Source organism: Rhipicephalus sanguineus, chromosome 6 (assembly GCF_013339695.2).
Source record: "Rhipicephalus sanguineus isolate Rsan-2018 chromosome 6, BIME_Rsan_1.4, whole genome shotgun sequence".
NCBI classification, from domain to species: Eukaryota; Metazoa; Arthropoda; class Arachnida; order Ixodida; family Ixodidae; genus Rhipicephalus; species Rhipicephalus sanguineus.
Window position 1 is genome coordinate 119218174 of NC_051181.1, and position 25506 is coordinate 119243679.

The 25506-nt window shown below is 46.5% G+C and overlaps 1 protein-coding gene across 1 annotated transcript; it reads right to left on the reverse strand.

The window, feature by feature from the left end:
- Positions 1-3544: 3544 nt before the first annotated feature.
- On the reverse strand, positions 3545-6388 carry LOC119396270 (protein TsetseEP). Its single transcript, XM_037663409.2, has 2 exons — positions 6144-6388; positions 3545-4785 (listed from the first exon to the last, which is right to left on the reverse strand). Exons 1-2 carry the CDS (start codon positions 6150-6152, stop codon positions 3847-3849), a joined length of 948 nt encoding a protein of 315 aa, XP_037519337.1. The 5' UTR covers positions 6153-6388; the 3' UTR covers positions 3545-3846.
- Between the last annotated feature and the right edge of the window lie 19118 nt (positions 6389-25506).

Genomic DNA, 25506 nt, shown 5'->3' on the forward strand with positions numbered 1-25506 from the left:
CGGCGCTATTATGGAGAACTTGGTGGCGAAGTTCTCCTTGACAAACCGAAACGGCCAGTGTTGTTTCGAGACGCCGTGCCCTCAATCTTTCCGCGCGCTGTCCCAGATACTTGTCTGCTGTTCTCAAAAAAAAAAAAAAAAAAGGACAATGTGAAATTTCAACCACCTGGGGTTTTGTAACGTGCACCTAAATGTAAGCACACGGGCCTTTAGCATTTCGCCTCCATCTAAATGCGGCCGCCGCAACAACCTAAATCTGAATTGATGGCATATAGGGTAAGTCCCATCATTCGTTGAAATAAATTATACCTAACTCATTGAGTTGACGTTATCAAAAATTATAGATTTCACGTTGTACAAAATATATCACGCTGGTAATTTTCCTGTATGTGACGCCATTTTTGTCGTTAATTTACTGCAAAAACTTGGAGTGCGCTTGAGCTTCGCCTTTGAGAGTAGAACGCGATAGCGTAATCGGGCCCTGTGCGCATCGCCTTCTCAATTGCTAGCCTCGCCGACACCGACGCCGACACCGGTATTTCTGCGAAACGGGCTCGTTAACGCTGTCGCGTTAAAACACATCCATTCGGGCGCGAACGGCGAATCGGTGACGAATGGCCTTGAACCGACGAGCTTCGTCGGAGAGCGCGGTGAGAGGGACGCGCGCATGTTTCCTTCTCCGCTGGCGGACTCTCACGACAGAGGGCGCGGGAGCGCTGTGCCCGATTTCGTGACTTTATTAGGGCGCCCGAGCGAGCGCAGTTTCGCCTCCTCAAGAATTCTTGCTCCGTGAGTTGAGCACAGGCACGACGCGTAGCGGTAGTGAGGGGATTCCCGGCTTTCGACGAACGGAAGTGGCGGCGCCTTTCCGGTTTTTGCCGACAGATGTCGCTGAAAGAGCCAACGCGGACACGTACCCGTTGCAAATACTTCCTCAGTGTCGAGCGCGCGGGATATGTCTTATTTAGCAGAGGTTCGCTCATCATTCTGGGTAGATAGTGAAGCGAACTTCTGCGCTTTCTATTTGTGTGTGTGTAGGTATATGTGCTGTTATGTGTTTATCAGTGTATGTCATGATCAGCACCCAGCACCTGGAGTAGCATGCCAGGCGAATAGCTAGGCTAACATCTCCCGCTTTTCATTAAAACATTTTTTCTCTCTCCATCTCGCTTTGTGCTTTAGCAAAGAACTCGAATGGATGGATATATTACGCCCGGTGTTGCAAAAGCGTTATCTGTTTACCAATAAAGACAACTCTTTGCAAGGGCATTTACCTAACAGTCACTACTGCGGCTCGTGATTTAATATTGAAACTTCAGTGAAATGAATTGACTCGCAGCACGTATTGCAGTGACTAGTGGGAGGGTAAACAGGGACCTGATGTTTTGAAAATAAATTATGTATATCGCTGTTCAGCCACCATCAACAGTAGTTAGCGATTGAGAAATCAAAATGCTTAGTCGACTAATTATTAAAGCTATACAAATTAAGGTTCTAGTTAATTATTAGACGACACATTCTGTTTTACGAATTGTAGACGGTAAGAGTGAATGGCGCATCCTCTTCAAACAAGTTTTCAGCATGGCGCCAATTTTTATGTAGTGATTCTCAAAGTATGCGAAGAAAGGCATTGGCCTTTAAACTGTTTTTATTGTGCTGCAGTGCATAAGATCGGATTTTGTTAAGAAATTATAACAACAATGCACTTTTACCGAAAGGTTTAGGCACATATCGCGAAGCCGGTACCACGTTCAAAATTTGTTTTACCCTATATACGAACAACCTCTATATTATATCGGCGTTTTTGTTCGTCCTAACATTTCTGAATTTGCATTGCATCCTGTTTATTCGCATAAATCCGTAAATGATGCATGGGTGCCTGTCATCTGCGAAGTGTGTACTTGCCACATTCCGCATGCAAGAGGAGGCGTCAGTGGACGAAAGTTCTAGAAGGAGTTTAAAGTTTGAATAGGACTAGAATTTGATTCTTTATGAGAAAGATTTCAAACCTAATCATCGCACTTATCGCCGCCTACTGTGAGGTGTTCACTTGAAATATTGAATGTGTAAGAACTTTTTTTCTTACTTTTCTTGAGTTTGTACATGGTAAATTAAACCGCAGAAGAGTATTCAATTGATTGTAGAGTTCTTTCGCTAGCATGTCATGCTGAGCCAAGTCCCTAACGACCGGCGGCATGTCGTGTCGGTGTTGCTGGCGTCAGTGCTTCTAATATCTTTGCCCTCCTATATTAGTAACGTAAAAGTGAATGGTGTCTGAGAGTCACAAGCAGTACCTTAGTTCTCAAATAGGCAACGTTTGGAGACATATATTAATATATATCATATTATAACATATATTCATATATATTGGAAACATATACTTGCATATGATTTTGTATCTTTGGTATTAAAGTGTTTCGTTATTGCAGCAATCAACGATTTAATAAAACCTAAAGGCTATGCTGAATGATAGTAACAACGGTGTTTAGCTTTCTTGTACGAAACTCTCATCTTGGAATCACCGCTTCTGATGCTTCCTGGTCTGCCTTAGGAACTGTGTCAAAAAAGGGTTCATTGTAATCTTAAGATGTTTCAACGCTTCGATGGCCGTAGAGACGTGAATGGGATGCCAGCCAAAAACTAAGCTTCATGCATTTTCTTGTAGAGAAACACTTACTGTGCTTTATGATATATCGAAGTATAATTAGAGCTCACAGAAAAATTAAGAGCCGTTACCGTATTACATTTGGTTAACTCTTTAGTTAAGAGCGTACGTGTTTTCTTCTGTAGGTTAAATATTCGACAGATGAATTTGGAAATAAGAGATCCCAAAAACGCTGTGTACTCATTCATCTTCTGACACTAAAATATTTTTACATACGCACGCGACGTCGTATTAGGATTTTACTACTTTCTTGTGGCGCCTTCGGTGGCAAAAGAACGCTGTAAGCAAAAGAGAAAATCTAATTGGTAATGCCTCACGTATCTAGCTTTGTTTGAGGAATGCGAAAAAGCACGAAATAGGAGTCTGACAGTAAATATTATCTCATGGTCAGTAAAGTTTCGCGTAAATTACTCTACCAAAAGAAAAACTGGCTAACAAATTCTAGAGATCGAGTACAGTGCTATAGTTCCTGTGCATTTAGAAACGCTTCCCAAAATTATTTAGTCATTACGAGTAAACTGAAAGTGTGCTTTTTACTTAGTAAGTTGGCGTTCTCTTAAACCGCTGCACGTTGTATCACTCAGGGGAGGAATACAAACAACAAAGCTATGAAAAATCTGTATGGTAGCTTTTACTTGAAGAAAGATGAAAGCAAGCTGAAAAAGCCTTTCGTTTATATAGAGGAGGCTTCGTGCATTAGCGTCTCATATTACACGTGTTCATAGCCTAACTTTATAATGGTACTTAAACAAATTCGTTTAAAAGAAACCAACTGTTCACACACACACAGTCGATTCGTTAGAAATGGACTCAAGGTTGTGAGCTTGGCCTTAGGGAGGAAGGAATGGGTCATAAGGTGAGGTTAGGAACGGGTTTAGGTTCGGGGACGATAGGGGCCACAATTTATTGAAAAAACAAAAACGTGGCTTCAACTCCGCTTTTATTCTAGTCATTGTCGTAATGCCCAACGCGGAGCCTCGAGCCTAAATATCACTGCGAGGGCCTTCGGCACTTGAGGTACACACATACCCGCTTTCTTTTGGTGGTGGAACCTGCGCACCTTCTAGAATTAAAAGATGCCCACATTCGTACGCTCGTACGGTGAAAAAAAAAAACAATCAGTCTCGACACTCGCAGCCTGCGCGAGTGCTAGGCGCACGTACTAGCAAAGACTAATAGGGCTATCGAACGAGCGTACCACCTTTTTTCGGCAGCAGGAGACGCGCCGGAGGTGGTTCGTCAACGGACGGGTTTTGCTCTGTGGTCTGGGCTGCGTCTTCCTCGCTAGACTTTTCTTCATCCGGCTTGGGCTCTTCTCTTTCTGGTTTTTGCTCTTCTTCGGGCTTCGGCTCCTCCGGTGTTGGTTCTTCGGGCTTCGGCTCCTCCGGTGCTGGTTCCTCCGGCTTGGGCTCTTCGGTTGCTGGTGTCTCCGGTGCTGGCTCTTCCGGCTTTGGCGTTGTTTCCGGTGCCGGCTCTTCTGGCTTTGGTGTTTCCGGTGCTGGCGCTTCCGGCTTTGGTGTTTCCGGTACTGGTTCTTCCGGTTTCGGTGCCCCGTCGGCTGGGGGAGGCACGCCCGCCCTCGGACTCTCCCCAGGCATCGCACCCTCGTCATCTCGGCCGCCTTCGTCCGGTATCGGTACCGGTCCACCGTTACCTTTGGGGCCGCCATCACCGCGCCCTCCTCCGACATTACAAACAGTGCACTCGGGGCTAGGCGGCATCGGAGCGCCAGGCCCACCTGGAAGCGGACCTCCATCCGGCCTGGGCTCGGCAGGAGGCGGTATGCTGATTCCGGGTCCGCTATCCGGAATCACTCCCGGTACGCCAGGAAAATGCGGCGGGTAAACGGGCCCGTCGCCCGGATGGTGGCCGGGTATTGCACCCGGAACCGAGGGTTTTCCGGCCGGATGATGTCCGTGAGGTATGACGAACACCTGCGTTCGCACGAAGTGTGGGTGGTGCCCGAAGGGTATGTGGCCGAAGTAGGCCGGGTAAGGAACGAACACTTTGCCATGAATGTACACTTTGCCATGTGCCACGTCGTGAGAGTAAGGATTTATGTGCTGAATGATGTATGCCTGCGCCGCTGATATCGCGGCCAATAGGGCAATGACCGTGCGCTGGAAAAGAAAAATAAGTAAATTATAGTCCCGCGGGCTACAAATGGGTGCAACATACAATCTTATTTTCTAAGAGCGATCATGACACTATAGCGGAAACGACCAAGCTTGAGCGATTAAAATAGCCGAAAAATAAAAAAAAGAAACTCTCAAGCGATGTAAACCTCGGCTTCGTAAATACTAAATAACATTACATATCAATGAAATCAATCTGAAAACACTGAAGGAACTTTCGTAGAAGTATTGCGAATTAGTTATAAATGACAATGTGACGATTGGTTATAAATAACAATGTATTGAAGTACAAACAACTTCGCAGAACTATTTATTACCCCGGTATTTTCACATTACACCTTAAGTATTTCTTGCGCTGCTACAGTCGCATGCAGTCTCCCCATCTCAGGGCTTCTATTCTCCAAATCGCGAAAATTCAGCTCGCTTAAAAATCGTAACGACAGTGTGGCTGATCACCCGAAATAAAATTTTATTTCAGCATCCCGCTCACTCCATTTATGTCCCTACAGCTAGCACTCATTGAAGTGGTTCTTGACGGAAGAAGACGCGGTTTCTGAAGTTCTTGCGGGAGCATGGCTCAGCGCTTCTCCTTAGCCACTGTCCTAGAATATTTTCTTTTTCTCGTTGAGCGAATGCACAAAAATTTTATCAGAGGGGATTAAGCGTGATCCTCTCACCCCTCGTTCTGGTTTAGAATTATCTTCAACGTATTTGTGGTACATGCACCATTGAAGACATTTGATTTTCGTTATCACAAAGACAAAGTAAAACATGGAGTAAATATCTGTGTATCCGCAACCGACCTTCACCGTTATGCTTTTGATCTCTACATGCAATAGGTAGTGAGACACAGAACATTACGGCCTAATCACTGTCACATTCTGTGCTCAAGTGTTCCGCGGCAGCTCATGGTTTCCAGAAAATGCAAAAATCGACAACCTACTCCTCGTCGAGTGAAGCGCGGGTATTTGTTACGAGCGATACACACATCAGGTCAGACAAATTCATTGTTAATTGTACCAGGAAAAGTTCAGGTAAGAACGACCGATCACTTCACTCGAACCACCACATGAAGTTCTGAGGCTTGCGTCTCATGCTGACACAAAGTTGAATAGTTGCAGTGACCGCCGCATCATGTCAATCAAATACTAGAAAATCAAATGCTAGTCTATGTCCTGAATTTTCACATGTATGACGACACAACAGACTCTAAGCTTGCACTCCTTTCTTTACGAAAAAACATGTAACACGCACTGCTAGTTCTGGCACACTTAATCTCGGCCCACATCGCAGAAGGGCGCGGTTGCGACGCGGCAGCCCGTATAGACACGTCGCGCCCTTACCTTGTCCATGGCAGCTGAAGACGTCTCACTAGTCGACGACGACAAGTGTAAGACGAGACGACGAGTGAAGAGGATGTCGCCAACTGTCGTCGAGAGCCAGGAAACCTGGCGCCGCGCACTTCTCGCGAACACAGCTAGGCGCACCACGTGAAACACACACAACAGGCGGAAGAAGAAAAGAAGTATCAACCAATTTTCCTCCGGACGGGCCTCGCCTCGCGATATTTATAAGGTGTGCGTGTGAGAGGGGATCGCTCCGGCTGCAACGAGAGGGGGGCGCGGCTACGGCACGAAAAGCCGGCTACCACGTGTAATTCTTTTTTTGCTCGCGTTTGTTTGTTTGCTTCGTTTCGTTACCTGTGTTTTCCCCTCTCAACCGGCTCTAGCTTAGCGAATCCTCGTGCGAAGACCGAGACTCGAGCTTCTCGCCGACATTCACCGAGTCTCATTCAATCGCAAGGTCACTCTTTTGTAGATCTATACAAACACGCTAAAACCCGAGACACATCGACGCACGCGCAGTCATGCAAAGAAACCTGCTCACTCCGTGCCCTCCTAGACGATTCGGCCCCTCCTTCGCCACGGTCACGTTCGTACGTTTCTTCTAATTCCCGAACGTCGGGTTAATTCCCGGAAAAAACACTGAGGAAAAAAAAAAAGGCGAGAGAAAGAAAGCTAGCGGTAACGAAGAGGGTGATTATCCGCAAGCAGGCCGGCTTTCCCCTTCCACGCGACGACGGAGCCAATCAGTGTGTTTGATTAGCGTCTCTCGCCCACACCCGGTCACCTCCTCACGGCCGGCTCCAGATATGCGTCACGTGCCAGTGCAGTTCAATTACCCACGGACCGTCCGCGTATTTCGCAAGCTCATAGACAAACTCTATAGGGTGTGCTGCAATCGGTTCAATCGGGTGGCACGGTGTATGAAGCTAATCGGCGTCGTGTATACAGTGAATGCAGCCGTTCTGGCTAGGTTGCGTTAGTACGGCTCGCAGGCGCTGCACAATGTGTAACCACGACGGGTTTAACCCCGCACCCAGATTGCCGGTTCGTGACTCCGCCTTGACCGGCGCGATGAAAGCAGGAAAAACATGATGTTAGTTAGGCGACCCTAGTGTGCCAAAGAGCAATTACTTGCAATTCATTTATGCGGCGATAAAGTATAACTCTCGGCCTATAATCTTCTACGCGGTCCTTGCGAGGGCCGTGTGCCAGCAACATTCCAGAAACTAACGCCTGCAAGATGAGAAGGCTTCGCGCAAAATAAACTGAATTGGGCAATTTGTCCGCTTAACGGTGACGTTTGAGCGGCGACAGTCCTAGCGTTAATCTTCGATATCATTCGTATATCTTTCTCCTCGTACAACCGCGTTTAATGGCGCTAAACCACAGATGCTTCTTTTGAGTCACTGCCGCTTTCTTTCACATCGACATAAACCAAACTGTTTCTACCGCTGTTTTCCTACTTGGGTAATCCCGCTCGATAGAGGCACGTAACTATGCACACAAATCAGCGATGGAGGCGAATAGGCGGAAAGGCACAACTATTGACAAATGCAAAAACGAACAACAAAACACGGTCACCGACTTTCCTATTTACATATGTGTGAACGCTGTTGCACGCCGAGGTGGGACGTATCTGGTGCTACGACTCTACAGAAAAGTAAAAGTCATCAGTAAACGTTTCTTGCAGATTAGTTGGTTCATACAGAATTAGTAACGGGCTGCTTGAACAAGTTACTAATTTATGCTGCAAGTTATACTCGTTTGATATTATCAATACTAGTTGTTGTTGGGACAGTGCACAAATGGTCAAATCGTCAGTGCAAAAATCATCAATGTTAGGACAGTGCACAAGTCATTTATTGCACTAGGAATAAGCAAGAAAACTGCAACACACATTATGCTGTTGGTTCAAGTAATGCCGAAGTAACCCTGACATAGTATCGCTGCCCATTTCATTGAATGGAAAGATTTATAGTTTTCCAGATATCATCTCTAAACAGCAGGGTGTTGTGACAGCCAATGAATAAGGCGTACATATTCACACGCACATACGCTTGAAAAGCAAACACTGCCGTGACTTGTGAAACTGTTTCTTTATGGGACCCCTGATGATTAAGGTATGGGGCTCGCGCTGGCCTTGTTCACAGACCTTTTAAAAGCAACCAGTTGCTGAATTGTTGAATAATTACATAAGAATTTCTATAAATCGCAGCCAAACCAATCTTTTGGCACCCTTGAGCGCCTTCGGCTGCACTTCCGTACAGTTTCAAATCCATCTGCCCATAGATATGAGCGCCCCTCTCATTCTGGAAGCAACCCCACCCTTGCAATTGACCGACTTCGGTATATCGATGAGCTGTATCAACACTTATTAGTGAGGCAATCGATTACCTTTAAAGTGCGCGCTCTAATAGGCCTGCACCTATAAAACGGACAGCGCACACATTTCAGCTCACATCCCGCATGCCCCCGGTTATAAGCGGCATGCAGACTTCAGCCTAAAGAGCCAAACTATTCAGTCACTTATTGGTTGATGTCATTTAACAGCAGTAATGATGTGCACAACAGAATGCAGGACAAGGAAGGCACCGACACAAACTATACGTCGAGAAGCAACTTAGACAATCATTATTTAATGAATAGATCTCTCTCCCCCTCCCCCCCCCCAAAAAAAAAAAAATAAAATAAAAAACGAGCAGCTCTCTAAATGGTAACCCGCAGTGCGGCTGCAACCGACATATTATTGCAGTGCAGTGTTATTTCATTTCGCCAGAAACATTCACTATGTTTTTGCTTAATAATGAGACCGCAGAAGTATATCCATGCTCATACAAACATTTGTAGCATAATCTAGGGCTGAGAAGAAGAAGAAGAAGAAGATAATATTTAATAAAGAGAAACCATAGAGGTCAGCCTGGAGAGATGGTCTCTAGCCTGCTACACCTTTCCGGGGTAACCTTGGCTTAAGTTTCGTAGCACTATGCTGCACTGGACCTTCGATGTGAAATATAAACTAAGGTAAGGAATCCTTACGAATATCTGGTTTCAGACTAAAATCGCGTAAAACGCAGCCAGTGAACGTGATAGGATAGCCTTGGTACTTCAGGGTACTTTAGCGATTTTGAATGTTCATAATATCTATACATTAAAAGAGTTGAGTATTGGAGTAGTTGGCATTTTGACATTAGGTTTGTTGTAAATAGCGCCACGAAATGGGACCACAGAAAGAAGCACGTCGTGCTTTCTGTAGTACCGTTCCGTTGCATTAATTACGATGAATCTAATTGATAATAGCGACTGAGCTATTGAAAAAAGAGGCTTTAGCTGACGTTTTCCACTGTAGCTTGCCTGGTATGAACTATCTGGACATGGGAGTACCTGCTGTAATCGCGTCAATACGGTACCTGCAGCCGCCGTTTAAACAACTGTGTAATCGCAGCTGTGTAGGAAAGCGGGAGTGCCGGCCACTCAGGAATAGAGCTCGTGCACCGATCAAAGCGTATCTTTGAGGTCAGCCTACATTTATATACACTGCGCACGACGCGTACGAGCGCGCGAGGGTTAATGCACACAACGGTGAAATGTCCGTATGATTGGAAACGACTGCCTTAGCGAAGTCAAGGCGCCGGTGTGAGTTGGTGTATGTGTATAACATCGCGTGTACCGAGGTCCCAGGGCACGCTGACAGGGTAGGCGTTCGAGGTCGCAACTTGGAATATCCGTCGGTTTCCGCGTTTCAGGCTGCTCTTGACGCCGTGCGTTGATAACGCTTTCTTTGGATCTTGCTCGTGAGATCAAGGTACCATGCATGCTATCGGCCCAAATCCTTCATTCCTTTTCAGTAAACAATTAGGGGACGCCTAACATGCTTCATAATGTTGTCACCTGCCAGACTGACAGCGTGACAGATGTGTGAAGACCACCTTTTGCTCAACCAGGAAAAACGCCATGACAGGAAAACACTGACGATCTGTTTACTGCTCGCGTACTACTGCGCTGTTCTCATAGTCAGTATATGATCACCATCAGAACTGTGAAGTAAGCGACCAGAAGGACAAGTTCAACTGGTGTAAGCCACCAATTTTTCCTGTTCAGCGTGGACCAAGGGTTTCGCATGATATTTAACCAATCTTATCATTTCATCTCGGTACTGCCCTTGAACCATACGAATTCACTCTGTACAAGGTTGTCCACCTCTTATCACATCTACTGGATTTGCCCGATGTTTGCTCTAGTCTGCATTAGGATGTAAACTGTTCTCCGTCGATAGTTTATTAAATACAGTTGCCCTTCGGTTTCTTGGTAGCGGCAGGGTAAGCAGACCATTTGGCTTACATCGCTGCACTTAACTGTTCTCATTTAAAACTCTCATGTATCTAATGCATGGCTCATCGGCGACCAAACTTGCAAAACTTCAAAGATAGAGAACAGTAAGGAGGTTTGCTAGTTTTTAGAGGAAATAAGCTTCATAGCCCATCGAGTGCCTAATTGGAACACACCTGGCGAAATGCGGACTCGCAATACCTGCATGTGCGCAGAGAGCTTGGAAGAAACTGGTTACATATATCTCGTGGCCACAATATCGCTATATGCATTAATGGGTCCATAAACGCGATCCCCCTCTGTAACTGACAAAGAATTCAGAAGAGGAATGAAAAGTCGGTTTCGCCGCAACGGCGAAGCAGTGAATGCGATAGCAACAAATTAGAATGTCACACGAAGAACGGCAATCAGCTCGATACTTGCAACGCGCCGCTCGAGCGCAAAGGACTGAAGAAAAGAACACACACAGAATAATAGTAACAATAATTTTAATAGATCACGAGCAGTATATAAACTTTCATGGTTCCCGTCACATCACTTCTGCTAGCTTTGAAACAAGGGACCGAAACGGCAAGCACTACCATCAGCTGAGGACCGATGAAATTCATGAGTTGATGCTTGGGTGCCAATCGTGGGCTTCCATATAGCCTGAAGCAATGCATGCGGTCCTTGTGATTTCCCAGCCTTTCGTCCGCTGCAGTAGATTTTCCAAGCAGTTGCGAGAGCCACGAAAGAATCCATTAGCGAAATCATACAGTGACGCAGGAAAAAGTACAAAGACCAGTACACGGTGGCATGCAATTTATGCGGGCGCAGTCATACGCCAAACCCTTTTCCCGCGAAGATCTCCGCACAAAGAACTGTGACGTCGAAATTTCACACTCTACGGCCAAAGTTGCGCAATGGCCGGAGGATCGGACGCAATTGCCAGTCACACTTAAGCAACCGTGACAAACGCCATTCGCGGATGGTGCACAAATGTAGAAGGAGGAGCCGGAGGCAAAATACTAATTGCCGGTGGTCCTCCAGCATTTCTTGGCTGCGGATGCAGCTTTCAAAGGCGCTGTTTATGTTTCGGCGCCGTGAGTCATTTTCGGTTCGTGACGTAGGACGGTTAGCTAATTCACAGCGTCACCCCCTATATACTCGTACATAGGCTCCGCCCACCTCCGGATAAGGACGCCAATTTTGTCTTCTCATGCTTCTGCGAATGATAAAAGAAACCGCTGTATCGGTGAAAGCCTAAAACACGTTTACCCACCCTCACGTGCCTATGTGTACCGCGAAGAAAAAAAAAAAACCAGGGGTTGGGACTATCCAGGAAAAATAAAGGCTGCCCAGAGTGGCCGACCGTTAATTGCGTTCGTTGCGGTGTCGAGGCCGAGGAGCACGCGACAGTCCGCAGATAAGAAGCGCCATTCGTGATCCCTCTTATAACAATGGCGCGATGCGTTCTTATAAGCCCTTGTTCGTGCGACGTAGCACTTAACGCCATTGTTTCATTTTTTTTTTGTTTTGTTTTGTTTTTAGCGAGCAGTGGAGCGTGCCGGCTCGCCATCAAGCGGATGCCTCCTGTACGTATATGTACGCTGAACTCGCGCTGTTTTGCCATTTAGACTCGCCTGGAGTCATTAAGACGGCAGACAAGTGGCCCGGTTGGCATGTTACCGAATGTAAATGAAGAAGCAAACCGAACCAGCAACAGGCTCTTTCAGTTCTAAGCTTTGAAGACTATAGTATTTACCTAAAGTATTGCGTGCCAAGAGAAATCCAGGAAATGCGGCGGGCGTTTATTAGTGTAGTAATATTTGAAGGTTCAAAATATGCTATAAATAAAGATGACACTTTTCTCAGACCGAAAGAGAGAGAGGGACAGATTATGGAAAGTCAGGCACGTTAACCATTTTGGACATCCTGAGCAAATAGCACTCTATAGTTCTGGCTCATGCAGTCACCTTAAACACGGTAAAATGTTGAAATGAAGAGACAGACTTATAAGCAAGCGAACAAAACTATAGCACCACTTTTCAGCCGACGTTTCAACAAAGAGCCTTTACATTAAATGAAAGAGTCATTCAAATACTTTAACTTAAAACCAAGGAGGAATCCCTCATTCACACATTGTCAGCGACTTTACATTTATGTCAGTGCAGGGTGTAACGACATTGATCGCTTTCGAAAGGCTCGGAACGAAAGGATTATGTGTATATGCCTACAGTACATGATGTTGGCGTGAGTTAGAATAACCCTGGAGAGGTTGGTAGGCATTTGTGCTTCCCAAAAGCAGGCGTGCTAACAGGGATATTCAAAGACTTCATTCTTCTACAATGGCATCACGAATCATCAAAAAGGAATAGTGCAATTTTTTATTCCTGCAGTAGATTTAAAATGAGGAAAAGTAACGGCAAAAACACACGGGACATAGAAAGAGACAACACCAACTGGTTGTTGTGTATTTCCCGTCTGTTTTTTTCGGTTACCTTTCCTAATAATGAATTATCAACTGGCCTACACCCACACTCTTCCAAGTATATTTAATTCGGAACAAGTGCCGCATGACGTCGTACTCAAAATTTGCTTGCGAATGACCCCGTTTCACAGCAGTCTAGAAGTATCCAGTGCTCTGATACACAGCGCTCCATTGCTCCAGAAGTCGTAAGGGGGTTCGCGAAAAAATTTACGCACTCAGCCGGCCTGCCCACCATCACGTCAAAGAGGCGTCCCTCGTAATCTGTTGCTGTCTCGACAGGCTAGCGATTGATACAAGTTGCCTTGAGACGACAAACACTGCACGCAGGCACCGTGAATGTGGCCACCGACCTCCAAACGCGGTGGTGCGGGTCGGAATTGGCTGACCTCCGCGCGAGGTGGGTAAGAAAACAATAACTTCGATGAAACGATGGAAAGACGCCTGTGTCGGTCCTACAGCTATCAACAAGGTAAGGAAAAAAAAAGTACATTAGAATTGCAACAAAATTTTATTTTACTGTGTCTCTTCGCAAGCTTTAAAATGAGAGCCTTCGTGTGCTAGAAAGACGTAAACATTTACGCCATCGCTTAAATGTGTATAATGCACAATCCAAGGTATCGCTTCGAGCTCTGTAACATCCAAAAATACTTTCTTGACCTCAATGATGATCATTCCTTTGATCTTCGCCTAGAGACTTCACGCGCTTACCGTGACAATAGTAACGATGCATTGTTCATGATTATGACGGTGGCTGTATGAAGCAATGATCAGAAAACATTCTCATGGCTAAGAAAGATGAAAAGAAATGGAGGAAAGGTGGTGAGGTAGAGGCGCGGTGACAGGGGTGCTATTTCGTCTCAGCTCCAGAATTTAGTCGATAGAATATGCCTGCTTTTGAGAAATGGAGAGGCTTTTTGAACATTCCTGCGGAGAATGCTATACAATGAAGCGAGCAGAATGGCAACGAGGAACAAGCAACTGAATAGAAATAACAAGACAGCACCAGCTTAACTCATTATCTCAAAGGCATTGTTATGTCACCGTACGAGATGTGTTCTATAGGTCTTGAAAGCTGAAAAATAAAAGGGTGAAGCTACCACGTATATATCATGTGACAGCTATCGTGTGAGCCTGCAATGTAGAGCAATATATCTGATCAACAATAATTTTGTAGTGAGTTATTCTTTCAAATGTGCAAGGTTGCCGCAAGCAACACCCTCCCTCAATTTCGCTTAAGTTGCCCCGAATTTAGAGTCGTCATACTATGGTGAAACCGAATTGGCTGCCGCCAATCATAGGCGTACCAATTGTGAAACAGGGAAGATATAAGTTAGAAAAATGCGCGCCAGTTGTTGAGCGTAATCTTTAACATTTTTTCAACGTGCAGTCCCTGGCAGTTGTCTTTATGTCCCCGCGACCAAAATTAATGGTATTGTGGTCGATAACTATTGCTATATGTTTACTAATCGAATAGAATTACATGATAAAAGAACATGCAGCTTGTCTTAACAAGTGAAAACTCGTACATGAACATTCGCCTTGGGCATCCGCATGAATTTGTGTGATCAGGACAGAATGTGAGCGTGACACACCGTTCGTAGATAAACAGGACCTTGCTGGCTTTAGTGAAGACGTGAACCGAGATACGGAATATTCGACTCGTGTCACTCTTATCAGGTCCTGGGTAAAGTACTAGCTATAGCCAGGACAATACAGCAAAATATCTGGTTTTCCGGATATAAGCGGCACTTTACACAGGACTTGAATAACAGTATACGAGCGCGCCTGAAAAGCGTCACCAGCACGGGGAATAGCAGTCATCATGCACCTCGAGCCGCTATGTTTTATAGCTTGCTGGTCTCGTCATAGGAAAATTCATTACCTGGCTTTTTCACGCCCAAATGTGTAATCCCATTACGAGTCACGTCGTAGTGCTGAAACCTGGATTAACTTAGACCAGTCAAAGATCCTTCAAGTGCATCTAAACTCATGAAGGTTGCACAAAAAAAATCTAATTTTAAGCACCTCTTCAGACCTCTAATGTCCAAACATAGTTTCACTTCAAAGAAAGCTATATTAGAATTTGTTCAGCTGTACATGTGGTCATATTTAGACGCATTAGTTCGGTGATGAAAAGCCGACATATTTAGCTGATGACGATGCCTAGTGGATGTTGGTTTAATGGATGTGGTGTGGTTGCATAGTAAAGGAAATCGTGGGGAGTGAATCTGAGTATAAAGAAACTTCAAAGATTCAGCGTCTCGACGCGAAGACAGACTATAGTCAGCTGAAGACTATGAAGATGGGGACTAGGTGAAAAATACCTGTCATAGCGACCATATATGAAGCGTATAGCTTTCTTTTGGACTCTCTCGATTTTTTCGATGTCAGATATTTTGTGAGGTTCCGTATGACAGAGGCGTACACGAGCATTGGACGAACCAGAGTTTTAGCAGTGCTGAAACCTTAGACCTGTGTCTTGTGTTACTTGGAGCCGAACGTGGTGTACGTTGCAGGTACCCTATAGCCTTCTAAGCGCACAGTTGCACTTGAGTTCAATGTGATACGACCAAGACAGATCCTTAGTGAATACAAGACGCAGATATTTGTATTGCGACACATTTTCTAGAGGTGAACGATTAAACGAACAGGTAAAAGAAGAAGGGAGAGAACGCTTGGTAAATGACGTAGAAACAGTTTTCGGAAGTTAACTTGCGTCTGCCAAGTGTCACACCATGATTGGATTGATGAAAATGAATCATTAAGGATGATGTGATCATTAGGAGTTTTAATCGTATGGTACTAAACACAATCATCAGCGTACATGCGGATTTTAACGCGAATCTTACGTGGTAGATCATTTATGCAAATTAGAAAAAGGAGCGTACCTAATATTGAGCCTTGAGGCACTCAAGACGTTACACCAGAAGCATATGTTTCAAAAGACTTAAAGTTTATGTATTGAGACTGATTGAAAAGAAAAGAAGAAATACAGTTGACTAATGCCTGGCTGTTAAGGATGACAGTAAGCTTTTTTAATGGTTTAGAGTGCGACACAGTGTCGAAAGCTCATGAAAAATCAATGAAAATTGCGTTGATTTGATTGCCTGCATCGAGAGCCTTGATGGTATTATGATGATATATGAAGAGCAGCTTCAGTGTAACAGAAATGTTAGTGTAGTCTATCCGTTAACCTCATCGAGCATAAAGCGGAATGTTGAGACATCGACCTTGGCGCAGCGTAAGTGATATATTGAGCATTACACAGTTAATAACTTGAATGCCGCTGCAGGTGCCGCTGCAGGTCAGATGTGGTTGATAACTCTACGGATGAACTGTATTACTAAGAGAGAGAGAGAGAGAGATACGAAGAGGAAAGGCAGGGAGGTTAACCAAGCTTTGGCTCGGTTGGCTACCCTACACTTGGGGTGGGGGAGAAGGGGGAATAATAGAAAGGAAAGGGTAGAGAAGAAAGAAGAAGAGTAAGAAAGATATGGATGAACAGCGTGAAACTACACAACACGGTGGTCCTCAAGAAGAACAAGAGGGCTTTCGTGGCCTTGCGCATATGCGAGACCGTAGGCCAAGGTCCCAAGATCTTCTTTTGTGTCAGTGGTCTTGAGTCCAGGTGACGGAGCTTGACTTCCATACTACGTCGTTGAGTCTGGTATGATGGGCAGTGGCATAGAATATGTTCAAGCGTCTCCTCGCAGGCGCAAATGTCGCATGCCGCACTGCTTGCCATTCCAATGAGACACGAATACTCATTACTAATACACGAATACACGAATACTAATACACGAATACGCATTACTAATACACGAATACACAAATAATAATACGCGAATGCGTATTACTAAGAAGCTTGCATAACCTTATGGGGAGCACTACATGGCAGTGGTATACCTTATGTAAACGGCATTAATGGTAAGGAGGGCCAACGTCATACGCAGCAGCTACATGAGCACTGTCCGCGTAACTTAGAGTTCGGGACGTTTACAGCTGCTGTTAACACGTCACTGAGACCCTGGAACTTGTGCTGCTAGGGCGCCTCGTGTGCATTGCTCAATTGAATGTTTTCGCCAAAGCTGGCTTCCTCGCTGTAAGAAGCTCTGTGTAGAGAAGCTCTCCACTGCGCTACTTTTCGGTTTTCACTGCTTATATTGAATATGGGAAGTGGCTTTGTGTGTATGTATCGGATAACGCCAGCAAGCTACGGACAGTAACGCTGTAATGAAATAAATTAATCATGACCCTATGTTTTACACTTCATGAATATAATCGAGTTTAACGTGCCAAAACGAAGATATGATTATGGGGCAGGCCGCAGTGTGGAACTCCGGATTAACTTTGACCACCTGGGGATTTCTGGCGTGTAACTAAATCTAAGTGCATTGGCGTTTTTGCATTTCAGCCACATCGTAATGTGCCCGGAGTGGCCTGGAACCGAGCCCGCGTCCTAGAGCTTAGCAGCGCAGCGCAACGCCACAGCCACTAAGCCCCCCCCCCCCCCCACCCCACCCCCGGCGGCTTCCGCTCTTATGGAGTGGTGTTAACAGAAACAGCCTACAAAATAAAGAAATTTGTTGAAGGAATATCTGCATAATTTCCACTAAGCCATCCTTTACTTTTTTCCTTCCCTTGTGGTGCGAAATTGAACCTCGTTGTCTAACGTCGTCACCTTTCATGAGATGCAACGTCGCGTGCTACCTCTAATGCGTGCAATCAACGCCTTAACCACCACAGGCCGTTTAACATAACCACCGCTCATCCCAGTCTGTGCACTAACTGGTTAGTTTCTTTCAGACGCTCAAGATCTACACCTCGTTCACTTTGCTTATAATAGGTTAGCGGCCTAACCAATGAAACAAAAGTATGACCGAATGCCGTTTAACATCGTTGCTCGGAAAACATGGGTTTATTCTTAACTACTTATGCTTAAAAACAAAACAAAACAAAAACCTTTTCACGAATTCTTCTAGTAAGTGCAAGCGTGGTTGGTAGCTGTTACTGAGATCGCGACTGGTCACAGTTAACGTATTCAAGCTCAAGGTAACCTTGAAGACCTGCCAGCATGTATCGAAGACGTAGATCATGGTAATGGTGGGCGTCTGCAGCTCTTGGTCATGCCTCGCACTTTTCAAAATGTAGACAATGTGGCCTGTCAGAGTGCTAAGTGTGCTCCATTGCCATCCCACGTATATAGTTACTTAGACTTGCCGTCGATCTTTGTGCTACTGTCGAACCAATGAAAGGTTACTACAAGGTAGAAACAAAAAAAAAATGGCGAGGCTCGCACTAAGCCGCGCTGGGCTTGAAGCAGCGAAACTGGATGATTCTTAAAACTGATCTGGTTGCTTCTAGGTTGCTTCTAGGTCTTAGCTGGGTGATGCAGGTTGTTTCAAGGTTGCTTCTAGGTCGTTGCTGGGCTTTAGCTAGGTGATGCTAGGTTGTTTCTACGTTAATTCTCAGCGCAGAGAGGTTCGAGCTAAACTACAGACAGTGACAGACGCGACACGGGTGTGCAAATGCGATGAAACCGAGCGTTCACACCTCTCATAGATCTACGGACACGTCGCCCTTGGCGTAGGGCTTCCATCGCTTCGGGGTCATCTCGCAGCCGCCGTAGCCTTTCCCGTCACCTAGTATTCTCTCGTACATACTCGGGGTCTTCGGCTCGCCGCCGTCGCTTCGCAGTCATTTGTTGTTGTTGCCTTGTTCATTTTTAGTGGACCAGTGGATACTAGTGGTGGGATTTACCCCGTTTCTGTGGCACATACCCGTTTATGATAAGGAGGAGGAATAAACGTTTATTGCACGAAACGGTGTCGCGGTGCTAGTCCCGCGTCTACCCTAGGTGGGAGGTCTCCTCATTCCAGGAACCCTCTGGCCTTCGCTCCCTCTTTGGCCCTGGCGACGAGACGTCGTTGTTGGTCCAGGTCCTCTGAGGCGAGCTTGGCCTCCCACGTTTCGAGAAGGTCCTCTTTTTCTTGAGCGGCGTTACAGGCATTCGGCGAAGGCGTTGTGTCTGTCTGCATATCGTACGTGCACGCGAGGATCATGTGGGCCAAGGTGTCAGGTACGCCGCAAATTGGGCAGAGGTAGTCGTGCAACGTTGGGTACACTCTGTGCATCAGTATACCGTGGGTGTAAGTGTTGCTCTGCAGTTTTCTGAGTATGGTGCTGTCCTCTTTGTTGAGCTTTGAATGTGGTGGGGGGTACTCTCTGCGTTCTAGCCTTTGATGTTGCAGTATTGCAGAGTATGTGATGGGTACGGACTCAGCCTCCGCGGACGCAGTCCCGGCGTCTGGAGAGTGGGAGGGTGTTGGACCTCTAAGCCTTCCAACTGCGGCGGGGTTAACATCGAGCCAAAAACACGTCTTGCAAGATGAACCGCTTTAATGGAACTAGAAAAAAAAGAAAAGAAGAGGGCGAGCCAACGCTGCTACGTGAGCACGCGTCAGCTCGTGAGGAGCATCCATAATGATGATGTTTGGTCATCTGTAGACGAATGACGAAGAAAAGGAAGTCACAACAGTCTCCCGCGCCGACAGATGACGTTAGTTGGCTTCCAACGGGTAAAGTAGCTGTACGGGCCGCTTCACAACAGAGCCGTCGGGCAAGCATAAAGAGCAGGTCCTGACAATGCTGTCGCGTCCGCTGATCAGTTCCTCTATGCGGGCCAAGCTCCACAGTTGCCTTGGAAGCTGTTTATCCCCGAGTAGAACTACGTTGCCTTTCTTCAAAGAGTCATTTCTTTTGGCTTGGTTGGATGTAAAGTTCCTGAGTTCATTAAGGTACTCTTTATACCAACGAGACCAAAATGCTTGCAAATCATCTTCTCGCTTGCTCCAAAGTTTCTTCAGTGCATCGTTGGTAGACTCGGTGTTGATTTTCAGTTCGTAATGTGGTAGCGTTGTCAGTCTCCTTCCTACGAGAAAATCTTCTGCAGATAGAGGGTACGGTTCATCCACGTCGTTGAACACGTAAGTCAAAGGTCGAGAATTCACCACGGCCTCCACTTCTGTTAGTAGAGTAACTAACTCTGTCCGACTGACAAGCCGTCGCCCAAGCATCTTCTTCAAGCAGGTTTTTACAGAACGAACGAGTCTCTCGTAGAACCCGCCCCACCAAGGAGCGCTCGGGCAAATGAATTTCCATTGGATCTTCGAGGAGGAAAAGAAGGCGAGTACGTCGGGGTGTCTTATCGTTCGCCAAAGCTTCTGTAGGTCCTTGGACGCTTTGACGAATGTTCGTGCGTTGTCGCTGTAGATAGTGTGACAGAGACCCCGCCGTGATACGAATCTCCGTAGGGCGCAAAGAAAATTCACTGTGGTCAAGTCTTCAACCAGTTCCAAGTGAACAGCTCTTGTCACCGCACACGTAAAAAGAGCGATATAGGAGCGCTCGTGGGGATGCCCTTTGATGTATAGTGGCCCCGCAAAGTCAACTCCACTCACGAGGAACGGAGGGGCTTGAGTAGCACGATCCTGAGGCATACAAGGTGAAGATTGCTCAACAGGTTTACTCTGTAGGCGTTGGCAGATGACACACCGTCTTATCGTTTTCTTCACAGACTGTCGTGCTTGAAGAATCCAAAATCGTTCTCGAACTTGAGTCAGAGTGTCTCGAACTCCCCCGTGGAAGACCTTTGCGTGAGCATGATTGATTATCAGCATACTGAGGTGTGAGTCTTTTGGTAGGAGGATGGGATGGCGAGAACTGTATGAGTCGTCAGCCCTGGGAGCTTTTCCTTGTATCCGAAGAAGCCCGTTTTCGTCTGTGAACAGTCTAAAATGCCCAAGTGGACTTTGTAAAGGGAGCGGTTTCTTGCTCGCGACACAGTCTGCTTCTTTATCAAAGTGAGATCTCTGTTCCTCTCGAAGCAAATAGCACTCCGCTTGCTGAATTTCCTCAGCAGACAGCTCCCCAGACCTATCATTTTCCTTCTTCAACCTTTTGGCATAACGGAAGACCCATGCCGTTACTCTTAAAAGTTTGGTGAGGCTGCTGAATCGTTCAATTTCAATCAGCGATGGCAGCAATGGCCTCGTATTAACAGCATGGGTACTGACCTTTAGTTCTGTCTCAGCTGCCTCGAGCTTTCCGTTTTCGATGTCAATCCTTCCCCCATACACAGGCCAGCACGTATCAGACATTGCAAGCCATCTAGGTCCAAACCACCACAACTGCGACTGGCTCAGTTTGAGTACAGACAAGCCTCGAGTGAGCAAATCGGCGGGGTTTTCTTTTCCAGGACAATATCGCCATCTGGTATACTCAGTCAAAGTTCTGATTTCTTGCGTCCGGTTCCGCACAAACTCCTTCCAGGTAACGGGATCCTTGTTAATCCAGCAAAGTGTAATCTGGGAATCGGACCAAAATGTTGCTTCACCAATTCCAAGGTCGCAATTCTTCACGATGTAGGCATACATTCGGGCTGCAAGCAATGCTGCCATCAATTCCAGCCTCGCTAGAGTGACCGTCTTTAACGGCGCAACTCTGGTCTTTGCCATCAGTAGCATAGTCCGGACGGTGCCACTGTAGTCGACCGTACGAAGGTAGGCTGCAGCCCCGTATGCCGACTCGCTTGCATCAGAAAAGATGTGGAGTGCTGCCGTTTGGTACGGGCCTTCTCCGCCGGCTGCTAGGAACCTTGGAATACTGAGGTCACTAAGCATGGTTACCTCCTTGCTCCATTTCAGCCAGAAAGCAGACAATTTGGGTGGCAATGTCTCATCCCAGTCAAGGTTTTCCTTCCATAGATCCTGTAAGAAGATTTTCGCCCGTACTAAGAAAGGTGAAAGAAACCCCAAAGGGTCGTAGATCCTTGCAACAGCCTGAAGCACAAAGCGTTTTGTAATCCGATGCTCCTGTATGAACTGGAGGATATCCTGGGGCTTGAACGAAAAGCTATCCGTCTTCTTGTTCCAATGAAGTCCCAGTACTTTCAGAGGTCCAGAAGGTGAGCAAAGAGATTTTTCCTGTGAAGTGATTCCTTGTTCGAAGGCGGCAGATACTAGAGGATCGTTGCTGGCCCACTTGCGAATGTTCATGGAAGCTTGCCTGAAGATCTCAATTATTTCTTTGTGCATCTGGATAGCTTCTTCAGCTGTGTCGGCTCCAATCAGAAGATCGTCCATATATATGGAGCTTTGCAATCGTCGAGCTGTCACAGGATAGAGGGTTTCTACGGACCTGAAGTGGTGTTTCAATGTAGCAGTCAGTAAGAAAGGACTTGAAGTAGCTCCGAAGGGCACTCTAGTCATTCTCCAAACTTCTATTTCCGGCATTGGGCTGTTCACTTGTGGGGAAGTTTTGAACCACAAAAAGCGGAGCGCATCTCTGTCTGGTTCTCTCAGGCCAATCTGTAGGAACGCCTTCTCGACATCGGCATTCATCGCTACCTTGTAGCGTCGGAAACGAAGCAGTAGGGTCACTACGTCAGGATTTAGATTTGGGCCAGCTTCCAGGTTATCATTCAAGGACTTTGAACCCGATTCGTGAGAGGATGCGTCGAATACGATGCGTACCTTCGTAGTAGATCGGTCCTCTCGTATTACAGCTCGATGTGGCATATAATACAGGGGTCTAAGTGGATGCTCTTCTGTTTCCGGTACTCTTTCAGCAGATCCTTCATCGAGGTACAGTCTAATAGTCTCATCGTATCTTTTCAAGAGCTCGCTGTCCTTGTCAAGTTTTTTCATCAAACTATGCAGACGTTTGGTTGCAACTGCATAGTTCGCTGCCAAGTCGACCCTTTTCTTCCACGGTAGCGCGACTTCGTACCGATTGTCTTTCTTCTTGATGTTGTTCTCGAAGTTTTCCAGCACTGAATCGGCGACCTTCGTTTCTTCGTGTTCGGCCTTGATCCCGATACTTTCAAGATCCCAAAACCGAGTCAGAAGTTTCGAGATGTCTTCCTCTGTCACCGTGGCTCGAAGGACTACGACACTGGTACTCTGTATTACTTTGGTTGTAGCAGACAACGGCCCTTGAACAGTCCAGCCCAGTCTTGTCTCGACAGCTTTCAGCTTTTCGTGCACAGGCTTCACGGTACCAGTTACTAGATCCCAATAATAGTCTGAACCAATTAGGACCGCAATCTGTTTGTCTTCAACTCCTTGCAGAGAGAGAGCTTGCGTATCCAATTGCATCTTGTTCATTTCTCTCAAAACGTTTTCTTCTGGTACCGGAATGCATTCACTGCATATTGTGTCCACCACCAGCGCATCGATTGAAATCGGAATTTCCTCTTTCGCAAGGAGAATCGATACTCGCACCCTCTGCATGGCTTTCCGCGCGTTTTCACCACCGAACACGCCTACGGTCAACGTCTCCTCTTCTATTACTTCGCAGCCAAGTCTTTGGGAAGCTTTCGTTGTAATGAAGCTCCGCTGACTTCCGCCATCGAAAAGGACTCGGTAGCGACCAGATGTTTTGTTTCCTGATATGGTGGCCGTCAGAGACTGCAGCATTACGACTGAGCTTGGCTGCTTAGAGATTAGATTGACCGATGCAGATAGCACCTTCTCCTTGTCGCTTCTGATCTCTTCCGATGCGCAAACGGGTGTTGCGTGCTTTCTCGCACACTTTCCACATTTCAGCCGGCTTCTGCAATCTTTCGCCAAATGGCCCTGCTTTAGACAACGGAAGCATCTTCCGGCTTTGGTAAGCATCTCCTTTTTGAGTGAGAGGCTGATCTCCTTTTTATCACAAACTTCAGCAGGATGCTTTTCGGAACGGCAAAACAGGCACTTCTGCGGACTACTAGCTGAGCTTTGTAGAGCAGCTGTCGTGGAAACGTCTCGTGGATGGCTGGGCTTTAATCCTCCTTTCTCTGGTGTGCGACGACTTCTGTGTATCTCTTGTTCGGCCACAGCTTCCCGACAAGTCAGTTGAAGGTCGAAGAATTCCAAAAGCATTTGAAGCTCGTTATCTTCTGTATTCGAAGAAGCTGCAGCTGATGATGATGCCTTGCGCGCCTCGTGAAACCGAAGTACCATGTCAGTCGGGAGAACTCTTAACAGGATTTCTCGCAGCATGGTGCAATAAGTTGTCGAGTTCGTGCCAAGCGCCTTGAGGCTTCGAATATGAACCTGTACTTTGTCGTACAGTTTCCTCAGCTGATGGACGTCTGCTGATGATGACACCGGTTTGAGGTCCAGTAAACCTTGTAGATGATCTTGAACGATGATCTGTTCATCTCCAAAACGCTTCTTTAAAATTTCAATGGCGTCTGCATAGCACTCTTCCGTAGCTTGCAATCCCGATATAGCTGAGGCGGCTGCTCCGGTCACCAGACTGCTCAAGTAGTTGAACTTGTCAGCTGTGCTCAGCTCGCTGTTGTCGTGAACTGCTGATGTAAACTGGGTCCAAAATCGCGGCCACTGTCTGCGGTTCCCGTCAAATTTTAGGAGTTCTAGCTGCGGAAGCTTGCTCTTGCCGGAAGGTAACGGGTGAACGTTAGTAGGGCGTGGGGTTGGAGGCGACAGACATTCATTCAGTTTGACGCGTAGGTTCGCTGTCAGGGTAACAACCTTGTCACGGTATTTTCCAGCGTCTAACGTCTCGCGTTCTAACAGGTCGTCTGGCGTCTCTTCAAAAATCGCCTCATCAACTTTCTCTATCTGTCCGTAAAAGGAGCTGATTCGATCGAGGAGTACACTTACAGTAGCTTTCGTGACCTCTCGATTCTCTCGCAAGTTGCCTTCCGCCTCGGCCAACAGGACATCGAGTTGAGACCGCAGGCTGTTGCGTCGTCTAAGCTGTCGTTCCATTCTGTCGCACGCAGTCGGGGAATCTCGCCGAGGTCGCAGGCGCCGCGTCTTCTTAGCTGTCGCGGCTCCGTGCGTCGATGATGTCAGCGGTGTCTAAAGGTCCCGGGTTTTCGGCACCATGTGTTGGACCTCTAAGCCTTCCAACTGCGGCGGGGTTAACATCGAGCCAAAAACACGTCTTGCAAGATGAACCGCTTTAATGGAACTAGAAAAAAAAGAAAAGAAGAGGGCGAGCCAACGCTGCTACGTGAGCACGCGTCAGCTCGTGAGGAGCATCCATAATGATGATGTTTGGTCATCTGTAGACGAATGACGAAGAAAAGGAAGTCACAACAGAGGGGATAGCCCGAAAGACGTGATCGCGGGCTGCGGCGTGTGCCGCCTCGTTCCCTTCCAGGAACGATTTGCTAAACAGCTTCGTAGTTGAAAACTAGCGTAGCTTTAACTAAGTCGCGTAAGGCCGGGTCACACCGGAGCTGGTAGGCACCTATAACTGGTCCTGGCTTGGCAAGGCTTTTACCCTCTCACCTCTCTCTTTCCTACCTCTTGCTATGCTATACTATACACGGATATGCTTGCTATCTTCTTTTTTTCTTTGTGTCTCTTTCTCTCTCTGTCTATTTATTTCTCTGTCTTTCTATCGTTCTCTCTCTTTTTTACCTTTCTTTCTCTCTCTTTTCTCTTTCTCTTCCCTTCTGTCTTTCTCTGCCTCTCTCTGTAGTCGTTCTCTTGCGTTCTATCTTTTTTTCTCTTCCTTCCTTTTCATTCTATCTCTTTATTTTTA